Genomic DNA, 12500 nt, shown 5'->3' with positions numbered 1-12500 from the left:
GTGTGTGTGTGTGTGTGTGTGTGTGTGTGTGTGTGTGTGTGTGTGTGTGTGTGTGTGTGTGTGTGTGAGTGTGTGTGTGTGTGTGTGTGTGTGTGTGTGTGTGTGTGTGTGTGTGTGTGTGTGTGTGTGTGTGTGTGTGTGTGTGTGTGTGTGTGTGTGTGTGTGTGTGTGTGTGTGTGTGTGTGTGGCCTAGCATTACTATACTTGTGGGGACCTAAATCTGTTTACACAGTCACGTGTGGGGACTCACCTCCCTTATGGGGACAACATGGAGGTCCTCATAAGGGGAATCATTCATTTTAGGTTCAGGGTTAGGGTTAGGGTTAGGCATGTGTTGGTTACGGCCCGTCCACACAGCGGCGTGCGTTGAAGCTTGCTCCATTTTTTGGAATATGAGGAAATGACCTGCGGTGTGTCTCTCCCAGCATACAGGCGGTTTGATTGGCTGCATAAACGGGATTTGATTGGCTGACGCTTCCACCGAAGCTTCAGAAGCTTCAAAAGTTGAACATGGCTCAACTTTTGCAGCGAGCAACGCGTAGCTACGCTCCCCACAATGCAGTTCGGCGAAGCGTGACGTCACCCCATTCAAGTGAATGGAGCAAGCTTCAACGCACGCCGCTGTGTGGACGGGCCGTTATGGTTGAGTTTAGCATAAGTCTCCAGGAAATGCATGTAAGTCAATGTAATGTCCCCTGAGGTGATGTATACGTGTGTGTGTGTGTGTGTGTGTGTGTGTGTGTTAGTGTGTGTGTGTGTGTGTGTGTGTGTGTGTGTGTGTGTGTGTGTGTGTGTGTGTGTGTGTGTGTGTGTGTGTGTGTGTGTGTGTGTGTGTGTGTGTGTGTGTGTGTGTGTGTGTGTGTGTGTGTGTGTGTACCTTGCAGTCCATCCTACAGAGCCTCCCCTCCTGAACGATCAGGTCTCCGGGCGCCTGCAGGAAGTGAGGTCTGAAGTGTCTCTCCTGGATGTTATCGTTCTCATCGCCGCTGTCTCTGGACCGGGACCGGGGCCTTTAATAAGAAATGCTCAAAGTTAGATAAGGACCATGAATACAAATGAAATAATGTCTAACAGAGAAGATGTGATTTATGGCTGATTATGAATGATAACACACAATAAGCAACACACACTGAAACACTCAGTCTCTACGGCACTGACCATTATAAAGCATTTATATCAAATATAAATACCAGAATATTTATCAGGATTCAGGGTTAAAAACATCTAGATTTAGTTTGTGTTTTTTGCTGCCATCTGATTCTGATTCAGGTTTCAGTAAGACCAGGGTAACTAGGAGGGTTAGGGTTAGGGTTAACATATTTGATCTTATTTTGGTTACATCTTCTTCTCCTCCTGGACGTACCTGCGCATGTGTCCGGGTGCAGAGCGCTGGCTGCGTCCTCTCTGGTTCACGGCCTGAACCATCATCCTGCCAGTGCAGCTCACCCTGCCCTGAGGGGGGGGGGGGGGGTCATTATTGATAAAAGTGTTTTTCATGTGATTTTTACTTTTGATTATTGCACATCTTGTTCTTGTTTGTCTTTTGTAACACTGTGAGCCATGTTCATGCTCAACTCTCTGACTATGTTTTGCACATGTCTGCAAATGCATGTCTGCACAGCCCTCCTCTTAAAAAAAGAATACATTGGTTGCCGTATACTCATTGTCCTAAGTGTTTTTAGTTTTTTAGCTTTTAAGGTTATTGATATAGTTACATTTACATTTGGTGTAAACACTTGCCTTTTTTAATGCTAAATTGTTTCTTAAAAATACCTATTTTTATTATCCTTATAAATATTTGTTCTTACCTTCAGCTTATTTGTTCAGATTGTTTATGTTGGCAGCAGCAGACACCAAAGCAGATTCCTTGTATGTTCAAACGTACCTGGCAATAAACCTGATTCTGATTTGATTCTGATTCTCTGTCCAAGAGTTCAAAGCTTTAGACCAGGGGTGTCCAAACTGCGGCCCAGGGGCCAAATGCGGCCCGCGGGCCATTTTGAATCGGCCCTCAGCAAACTCTAAAAAGCATGATGAAGTATGGCCCTCAAATTAAACCTGGACTGGTCTTGTATTGTACTTCTTCCTCATGTGTTAATAAACCCACTTTTTCAAATAAAGTCAGTCAATTCAAGTTGAAAACATGTTCTATAAAATCTAAGTTGATAAGAAAAAAGCCCAATAACTTATTTTCATAACAAGCTTGAAATAGACCCTTCATATTTCCTCTTATTATCAGCAATCTGAAGCTTCTGTTTTAACCTGTTAAGCCCTGAGCCTGTTTTTCAGGTCTCAGACTCGAAAATGACATTCCCAGAACAAACGACCATATCTTCACTTCTAAAATGGTTAAATTAATAATCTTTATTCTCAAAGTAATGATAAACCTGTGAGTTGGATGTAGAAAAGTCAGAATCAATATAGATGTTTTTTATTTTAAAGAAAATTCAGATTTTACATAGTAAAAATCTGTAAATTATAGTGTCCGTCCAAAAATTATTTTTTACTTATAGTGAAAACTACCCTTGGATGATGGGTTAGTAGACTAAAAGCTTTAGGAATCCAAAGTACAACATATAATAAGTACCCTGTATCAAGATTGATGCAAAACAAGTGAAATTTGACCTTTTTAGAGAGATTTAGCAAAAAGAAATCACTTCTGGGGTCATTTGGGTGGATTTTCCATATCTCTGGCCCTCCTTGCTCGATTTTGATGGTTGACACCTCTTTCTGACCGTTAGAGCCAATAGAATCGAAGGGGGAGTCCCCCACACACACACGTTGTGAAGAGAAAAGGTGGGGGCTTCGCGCATGTAATTTTGCATCAGAGTGGACCTATCTCTAGCTTTGACATCTGGAAATGGAAAAGCAGTTTTAATGCTTATGGATTATCAGAAATCATTTCAAAGGGACACAGACACATTAGATTAACCTATGGATTAACTTCAGCAGCGTTTTTATCGTTGTAATGCCATTGAAGACCACTTTGGAGAGACTACAGAGCCAAGGTAAAAATGTTAGCATTTTTAGCTACCTAGCGTCACCTGTTTTGATGTCCGTTTTTGCTTATAACGTCGCAAATACGTATAATTCAGTGGTAATGTCGGTGTCGTTAGATTCTCTGTCACCTCACGATGTGAATCGAGGTGTTGGATGTGGTGAAAAGATAAATAATAAGGTTTTGTGAGTGATCTAGAGTAGACGACAGAGTACAGCTACTTGCAATGGGCCTGGTCTACAAGATCCACTACACCTCTATGGTACCCATGTACATGTCAAAATTCTTCCCAAAGGTCAAGGAATACCATGATCATAACACCAGAGGGAGCTCCACAAATCATGTAAAACCCAGATTTGGCACAAAAAAAGGGGAATACACGTTTCGCAATTATGCCACATCAAGGTGGAACGCTCTTCCCACAACTGTAAAGGAAAGTAAAACTATACTTACCTTCAAAACCTCTCTTAAAGAGCACCTTCGGGGGAAAGCATTGCAAAACTGGCCCCGGTAATGGTACAAATCTCAACCTGTCGTACAATGGACAGCTTCCCCCCCCCATCTATGTATATACTCGCATTTTAGACTCTGTTACTAACTGTATATCTGTAGACTTGGTATGTCTTAAATGTCCGGTTAGGATGTATTAGAACGAAATCTAAAATGAAAATTGTAAATAAGCCATCTGTATGTAAAAAACCACCTGTATGTAAATTGTAAATAAGCCATCTGTATGTCAAATATGTCTTATATGTCTTAAATGATATGATGAATTGGAAATGGGGGACCCTGATGTAAACAAGACGAAAGTCTTTCTCTGGTCTGCATCCCCTTAACAATTGTATGTTTTGAGCTGTACTGTACTGTACCCAATATACAAGCTGTTAATAAACTTTTCAATCAATCAATCAATCTTTGGTGCAGTAAGGTGTTAGCATTTTTCGCTCGTTGCTAATTCAGAGGCTCAGTGTTAGCATTGTGGGTTTTCTTTTGAAAAAAAAAAAATAATGATCAGTTAGATGAGTTTCTTCCCGTTACATGGATATAAAACATTCATAGTTTTATTAAATGAACATGCCCTCAGACACTGTTTCCTGCAAGATGTTGCGGCAGTGCCCCGGTACCGGGGTCTCAGGTTAAGGAATGAGCTGCTAACTAAGTAAAGTAAACCCTCTGGAGAGCTGGGATGTAGGCTGTTGTTTTCTTAAGGCGAGACATGGCAGGCAAAAACATCGTTTTTCCTGCACTGGTCAATTTTGAGATTTTGTGCTATTTTGATTCCATAACATGTTTTCTTTCAGGCTTTTGGAAGGAAAACGTACAAAATACACATTTAAGTGTTTATTTTACTATAGTTTGTCTATTTGCGTCTGTAGATTTCTCCTAAATTCACCAAAAGTTAGCATTCTAACGTAACATAAAGTACCGCGACCGCTGTTTGCACCATGTCTTCAGAGGTATCGTTGGAAAGCTCCGTTTCTCCTGCACAATCTCATCGGATCCAAATATGGTCATTTCCTTTGTATCAGCAACCAATCGTGAAAGTGCAAAGGGGTCTTAAACCAAGAAACGAAATCTCATTGGCTGGTGTCAATTTCTGACAACGTGATTCGTTCAGATGCGTCACGTGGTGTGCTAAAGCACTTCCTGGTTAGCTTTCCGCTAGAAATTTAAATCTGAAAATGGCAAAATAACGGTGAAAAAAACGTTCACAGAGAAGACGACAACAATTGTCACTTGCACAAAGCAAGGTTATACAAAAAACAAATGACCCCGAACATGAAATACCTTCACGGAGTGCGTCGATGCGCAAGCTATCATCCAGATAACAGGAGGGTTTAGCTAGCGTCACACTGCAAATCTTTAAAGGTCGTTTTCTCAAAATGAGTTTTTTCTCCTACTCTGAGTTCGAAATGTCCACTTCAGTAGCAGTTACATACACCAAACCTTCCAGTTATATTCCTATCAATATTATGAAGGCTTTTACAGAAGGGTTTGGTCATATATAATTCATAGCCTGAATTATATAACATTTTATACCTAAAAACATGGTGAAAATTGATATTTTAGGGCTGTAGACAGTATTTTCTGATTTATACAGTGATACAAAGAGATATCCAAAATCCCTTCTGTAAAAGCCTTAGATACTAATATGACTACAAAATGAAACAATAACTTTGATCCTGGCTTTATCCAAAGTTCAGATTTCGGTTCCTGAAATGTGTTAAAATATGCGCATATTTCATGAGATAATGGGTCATTTGCATATTTAAACATGCTATTTCAGAAAACTTGTAATACAAAAAACAATTGCCTTTTTGTAAGTAACTAACTGGAGACATTTCTAGCTGATATCTTTAAGTTAAAAAAATTACCCTATTCACCTGGGGTGTCTCGCCTTAAAGCATACTCAAGTATTAACCATCATTTACCTACATTTGATTCATTTTGCTAACTTATAACTCAACTTATGAGTGTATACCTCTAGTGAGCGGCCCACACCTTCGTATATCTTTCTGTATGTGGCCCTCGGTGAAGAACGTTTGGACCCCCCTGGTTTAGACCAATCAGAACCGATGTTGTGTTATTTCTTCCTACCGTACTAAATGTAAGTGTGATAATGAGTCAGGTGCACAGATTTTCTTCCTGTTGCTCACCTGGGGGTTTCCGGCCATGATGGTGTAGTTCCCGTCGTCGTCCAGCGAGGCGTTGGCGGTGTGGAGGGAGCTCGTCCCGTCGGAGCCGCGGCTGATCCGGTAGTGCTCGCTGCGCTTTGAGATCTGCTTCCCGTCTTTGAACCAGTACACCTGCAGCAGGACAGAAAGAAAGCTGTGATATAGAAGTCTACGAGGGAACAACGCTTGATGTGTGACCTCTAGCTTCAAGTCTTCCTCACTACAGCATGAAGTGTATTTAGTCAATGATGGTCCAATAGAGCGGAGCAGGGATGACGTATATACCCTGCAGGAAGCTGCGCATGGGTTCCCTCGACAAAAAAGCTAAGAGGTTTCTCCAGAGGATTTTGGAATATTGTAAAAAATAAGGTCTGTGGAAACCTGTTTGATAAATGTTTTGTTCAGCCGGATCATCTCCACACGTCTACCCTACTTTTATAATGTTCTAATCATAACTCTAATGGCCAGAAGCTAAATGCTAACGTTATGCTATAAAGGAACTACAGGCGAGTCCAGCAGCACGACTTCAACGTCACGCCAACTTCAGATCCATATTCAAACACACAGATTCTAAATGGTACGAGTTGAAGCGTTTGTTTGAACAGTTAGCAGGAGGCAGGGACTTGCTTTCAAGCAGAACAGGGCTAACTAACTTAGAGGAGTGTTCACGTGTTCGGCGTAATGACGTACAACGTCCTCCACGACTTCTGTAGTCCCATTCAGCCACTTGGTAACAACCATCGTTTTTCAGACTCTATGGTGCCCTCCTGACTCAGCTACCTCTCTCAGGATGGTCCTCTCACCTTGGGTTTGGGGTCTCCGGTCACTTTGCAGGAGAAGGTGACCGGCATGCCCTCGAACACTTTGTAGTGTTTGATCTTCTGGAGGAAGGAGGGCGCCGCTCCCCCCGCAGAGTCCTCGTCGTGCTGCACGTCCTCGTCCGACTCCTCCACCGGGGAGCGTTCCAGACGAAACTCGATCTCACTGATGAGGCGCTGCTCGAAGCTGGACACCTTGTACTCCTGAGAGGAAACATGGAGGGAATGAAGCATCAATTCAGAGCGATTTCAGCTTCTACTTCACACACTCAGTCACAAGGGTTCATTACACAGGGGAGGGGGGGTGAGGATGCTTTTTACCCTTCGTCTGTATACCAAGTAGAAGCATTTTGAATTAACTTCATTCAAAAAAAATTAATTAACTTAATTCTCTCAAAATTCTGACTTTTTTCATAAAATTCTGACTTTTTACGACATTGTGAAGTTTTCAGAATCCTGACTTCTTAAATATTTTTTCAAAATTCCAACTTTTTTTTCTCGTAATTCTGACTTTTTTCAAAGTTCCCTATTTTTTCTCAGATTTCTAACTTTTTTCAAAACTCCAACGTTTTTGCAAAATGTCAACTTTTTCAAAGTTCCAACTTTTTTATCGATATTGCGCCTTTTTCCAAAATTCCGCCTTTTTTTCTGAATTCCAACTTTTTCTTGTTCAAAATTCTGACTTTAATCTCAGTGCAAAAAATTTTTTTTCTCGAAATTCTAACTTTTTTCGAAATTCAGATTTTTTCAGAATTCCAACGTTTTTTTCTATTCTAAATTCTGACTTCAATCTCGGTGCAAGAAAAACAACCTAACTTTTGGTCAGATCTAAATAAAATGTGGTCCTGATTCTCTCCCGTTTTATATAGACTATTAGCTGATACAAAAAATACAATAATTAACAAATATTCAGAATTAAATCGTTTTTTTTCAAAAATCCAACTTTTTTCAAAATTCCCAACAAACTCAGAAATATTAGTTTGGTTGAGATATCCAACATTATGTAAAGTAATGAAAATTAGCTCCACCTTTAGCAGCTGTGAACACATGAAGGCATCAATAATCATAATGCAGTCATTTCATAAATATGATTCTTTAAGTCAATCTGATGCCAACTCTTCTGTACTCTACTTAAGTACTTTTTTTTACTTAAGAAGATAAAATAAGAACAGAGGTACTTTATTGAGGCCAATTTGGGATTTTTTTGCGTAATTTTTGATTACTTTTACTTCTGATTCACTGTCACTAACTCCCAACTTTCTCCCACTTTCCTAACTCTTCCTCACATAGCTCCATCACTCTGTGGCCCCCCTCCTCTGCAGATGTTCCCACAGATAATGACAGATAATGAGAGGCCTGGGCAGCAGAGCCTGCACTTATCCTGAGGAACGAGTCTCTCTAAAGTCTCCATCATCCTCCATCACGTCTCCTCCATCACGTCTCCTCCATCATCCTCTCTGATTAAACCACTAATTAAAGCTTAATGCAACATGACAACATGCATCGCGTGACCCTGTGTGTGTGTGTGTGTGTGTGTGTGTGTGTGTGTGTGTGTGTGTGTGTGTGTGTGTGTGTGTGTGTGTGTGTGTGTGTGTGCATCGAGCTGGAACACGGTAACTGAGAAATAACCACCTTGAACCAGTTTCACACACGCTATATTATGAATGTTGTACTGTGATTACAGACACACCTGGATCACTGCGGAGCGGCAACGCTGTCATTCTGATTCATTCTGTTCTAAGATAATTGGATAAGTGCAAGGTGATGTCATTCAATTATCCACTTAATCACTTGAATATGATATTTGAGAGGTTGGAGACAGCGTTTAAAGACATGTCTGCAGGAAGGGTTAGCCAACTTGATGTATATAATATCCTGCTTCATATTTAGTAGACTGTACATTTCAACTTGTATATTTTTCTACTTTTGTATTTCTATTTTGAGATTTTTACATTTTAGAATAGTTTATTTGTACTCTTTTAATTTCTACTTATGTGCAATGCCTCGTCTTTTATGCTGCTGCAACGAAAAAGTCCCAGATTGGGATCAATAAAGTGCTTCTTATCTTATTATCTCATCTTTATTGGTTAAAATGTTAGCAGATTGTATTTCTGTGACGGTTGCAGCTCCACTGTGAAACACAGTGAAAGTGGAAGCTCAGCACACACACACACACACACACACACACACACACACACACACACACACACACACACACACACACACACACACACACACACTGCCTTTGTGTGCAGCTGGTGCCTCGTCAGCAGTGACTTTGAGTGAACTCGATTACAGACTGAGAGAAAAACAGAGGAACAAAAACCTTTTGAGGGAAAAATTCAGAAGAGCTGCCGTCCTGCAGAGAGAAACACCGCCAGTTAGTGTGTGTGTGTGTGTGTGTGTGTGTGTGTGTGTGTGTGTGTGTGTGTGTGTGTGTGTGTGTGTGTGTGTGTGTGTGTGTGTGTGTGTTGTAAACATAGAAATACATAGTTTTTTATTTGACTTAGGACTAATGCTAACGAGCCTTTGGGCATACAGAGAGAGAAATACACCTATAGGTGAATGAACAACCAACAGTGTGTGGAGGTGACACACACACACACACACACACACACACACACACACACACACACACACACACACACACACACACACACACACACACACACACACCGGTCTTTGTATAAACAGAGCTTTTTATGGTGGCTCTGCAGACTTTACAGTGTTTATCCTCCGCTCCCATAACTCCAGCAGCAGTGTTTACAGGGAGGACCCCCCCCCCCCCCTCTCAGTCCACTAATATTTAGATTCCCTGGATTCTGATTGGGCCTTGCATTCATGAACTCTGATTGGCGGCCTGGAACTTTTTCTATCCTTTTATTTGTATTTCGTAAAATAAAGACATGGTTTTTCTTTTTCTTTTCCTCCTTGATCTGAGTCTCGGTGTGAAAAACATTTTTTATTGAAAACCTCGGACTTTTTAAGAAAATTTTAACTTTTTTCCAAAAATTCCCTTTTTTCAAAAGATTGGGTCTTGTTTTAAAAGGAAAATAGTTTTCGTTTTTCTGACTTCTTTTTTCAGAATTCTGACATTTTCCATAAAATTCCGATTCTTCAGACATTATAAGAAACCTGACTTTTAACATTTGTTTTGACAATCTTCCCAAAATTCAGACTTTTTTCCCTAATTTTATGGCAGAATTCCAACTTTTTTCAAAAAGATCTGACTTTTTTCACCTTCCGGTGTGTGTGGACCCCCCCAGGTGTGCACTGCCCCAGATGTGGACCCCCCCCCCCTCAGGTATGCACCCCCCCTGTACCTGTGTGGTGCTGGGCTCCTCCTCGCTCTCTCCTGATTGGAGCACGGTGGCGGCGTTATCGGCCCCCAGCAGCCGGCGGGCCATCTTCTCCTCATAGGTTAACTTCTGCAGATTAATGTGTCAGCTGGTTAGTGTGTGAGAGCACACACACACACACACACACACACACACACACACACACACACACACACACTGATACACACACACTGTATGATGTGTTAATGATGGAGTTATGAATGGAGACAGTGGAGCCGTAAACTTTACAATTTTTTTATATATTTTATAATCTATATAATCTTATTTTATTTCTCTTTCACAAATCTATTCTTTTTGGATGTTTTTGCACGTATTTATTTATGATTTTGCTTTGTAGATTTTCTTTTTAAAGCTTCGACAGTTGGTTATATTATAACACGTCACGATGGATTTATTATATCAGAATCAGGTGTATTTCCAAGTTTGTTTCACACAGTAAGAGAAAGATATAGGAGTAAATATTATATATAAATAACTATAATAAAAAAATGTGTATAAGGTGTCAGGGAATAATTCTGTGTACATGTTGACCTTTCCCCCTCTGACGCAGATGCCCTAACCCTTGAGCAGCCTCTATCTCCCTTAAGGAGGGGCTGCCCTAGCAAGTTGTTGATGTTACCAGCTTGTGACCGGGCAGCTCTCTGTCAGAGATAGTTATTGTTGTGGGACACCTGGAACACATCCTTCTCGGGGTGTAGATGACCCCGAGCCATAAGGGGCCGTCTCCACGGCAGCGTTAAAAAAATCTTGGAGGTGGGCGTATCTGAGGCTTGGGGATTTTTTTGCGATCAACCAATCACATGAATCTCCCGCCCGCGACATATGAAGCCAAAAAGCCCGAAGTAAACTGGATATAAACTCCTCAAAACAGGCGAAAACATACCACTGTCTCTGCCACCTCCCTCCATGCCTGGCTCCTCCGGTTTATATCCCGGTAGGTCTGGTCATAAAGCACCGGGTGATTGATTCGCTACCGCTAATTTCTCCTCCATGTTTTGGAATATGAGGAAATGACCTGCGGTCTGTCTCTCCCAGCATACACGCCGTTTGATTGGCTAGAGCTTGAACTGTCAGATTTGCGTACACGGGATTTGATTGGCTGACGCTTCCTCCTCAGCTTCAAAAGTTGAACATTGTTCAACTTTGGATCTTGAAAATCCTGAGAATCTCCGCTCGCCTGCCCACAATGCATTTCGGCGAAAGCGAAAAAAAGTGACGTCACCCCATTCAAAGTGAATGGGCAGAAGCGTTTCAAGATTTTTTAACGCTGCCGTGGAGACGGCCCGTTAGAGACAACTAATGTGATTCAGTGTCCTCAGCTGTTTAGTCTATCTATTGAAGAATGTTGATTATTACACTCTGAACTAGAACCTGGAGCTACAGGAGGGCTCTTCACCGTGTGGTCAGACCGTGGCCCGTGACATGTCTTGTGAATTCTCCGGCCGAAAGTAAAAAATAAAATAAAAAACACAGAACTATTTTAAGAAAACTATAATAACATTAAAAATATAGTAAAATAAAAATATAGCAGTATTTACATCGATGTGATGCAGAAAACATTTTAAAGTGGAAATCTTAAATCCACATCTATGGTCTGTTCTCCATGAATAGTTACATGACTTGTTAATGTGTGTTACTGACTGTCACACACACACACACACACACACACACACACACACACACACACACACACACACACACACACACACACACACACACACACACACACACACACACACACACACACACACACACACACACACACACACACACACACACGGACACACACCTGCTGCCCGTTGCTGACGCGCTCCTCTTTGAAGCGCAGTTTCCTCTCCAGGTCCTGGATCACGGCGTCTTTGGAGCCCTGGATGTCCGAGTCAGAGGACTGGCGGGGGGTCCGGGTCACCGAGGACTTCCTGGGGAACGCTTTGCTGGAGAAACAAAATCAAATAATAAATACAAATCTGCTAAGGTCACCTATTATGACCACTTCTTCATGTCTCTTCTACATCAACATGTGTCTCATCGCTGCAGGAATGCCATGGGGGGGGGGGGGGGGGGGGGGGGGGGGGGATGATGAAAAACTACTGGCACACACTTTAATATGGAATGTGCTGGAAGGGGAAAAAACGTCCTCTAGGAACGCCAGGAGAGATTTTATCAGATCATTTAATATGAAGAAAGACGGAGAATCTACGACAGAAATATCCCTATGTGTGTGTGTGTGTGTGTGTGGTGTGTGTGTGTGTGTGTGTGTGTGTGTGTGTGTGTGTGTGGTGTGTGTGTGTGGTGTGTGTGTGTGTGTGTGTGGTGTGTGTGTATGTGGTGTGTGTGTGTGGTGATGTGTGTGTGTGTGTGTGTGTGTGTGTGTGTGTGTGTGTGTGTGTGTGTGTGTATGTGGTGTGTGTGGTGTGTGTGTGTGTGTATGTGTGGTGTGTGTGTGTGTGTGTTGTGTGTGTGTGTGTGTGGTGTGTGTGTGTGTGTTGTGTGTGTGTGTGTTGTGTGTGTGTGTGTGTGTTGTGTGTGTGTGTGTGTTTGTTTGTGTTGTGTGTGTGTGTGTGTGTGTGTGTGTGTGTGTGTTTCAACGGACTCTTTAGTTTTCCTGTAAACATGTCGTCCTCCATCAGCTGACGAGGAACCAGAGAGC

The 12500-nt window shown here is 41.7% G+C and overlaps 1 protein-coding gene across 1 annotated transcript in view; it reads right to left on the bottom strand.

Annotated features, from left to right (window-relative positions):
* LOC117498805 (palladin-like) overlaps positions 1-12500 on the bottom strand; it is a 16966-nt gene that overhangs the window by 3943 nt on the left and 523 nt on the right. Inside the window, exons 2-8 of the mRNA XM_034150950.1 lie at positions 11640-11784; positions 9815-9919; positions 8818-8850; positions 6477-6695; positions 5656-5805; positions 1364-1452; positions 878-1010 (exon numbers count right to left, since the gene is read on the bottom strand). Of these exons, the coding sequence (XP_034006841.1) occupies positions 878-1010; positions 1364-1452; positions 5656-5805; positions 6477-6695; positions 8818-8850; positions 9815-9919; positions 11640-11784 (874 nt within the window). The remainder of the gene's footprint in view (positions 1-877; positions 1011-1363; positions 1453-5655; positions 5806-6476; positions 6696-8817; positions 8851-9814; positions 9920-11639; positions 11785-12500) is intronic.

The sequence above is a fragment of the Trematomus bernacchii genome, unplaced genomic scaffold (genome assembly GCF_902827165.1).
Source record: "Trematomus bernacchii unplaced genomic scaffold, fTreBer1.1, whole genome shotgun sequence".
Lineage (NCBI taxonomy): Eukaryota > Metazoa > Chordata > Actinopteri > Perciformes > Nototheniidae > Trematomus > Trematomus bernacchii.
This window is presented reverse-complemented; position numbering and strand designations above follow the sequence as displayed.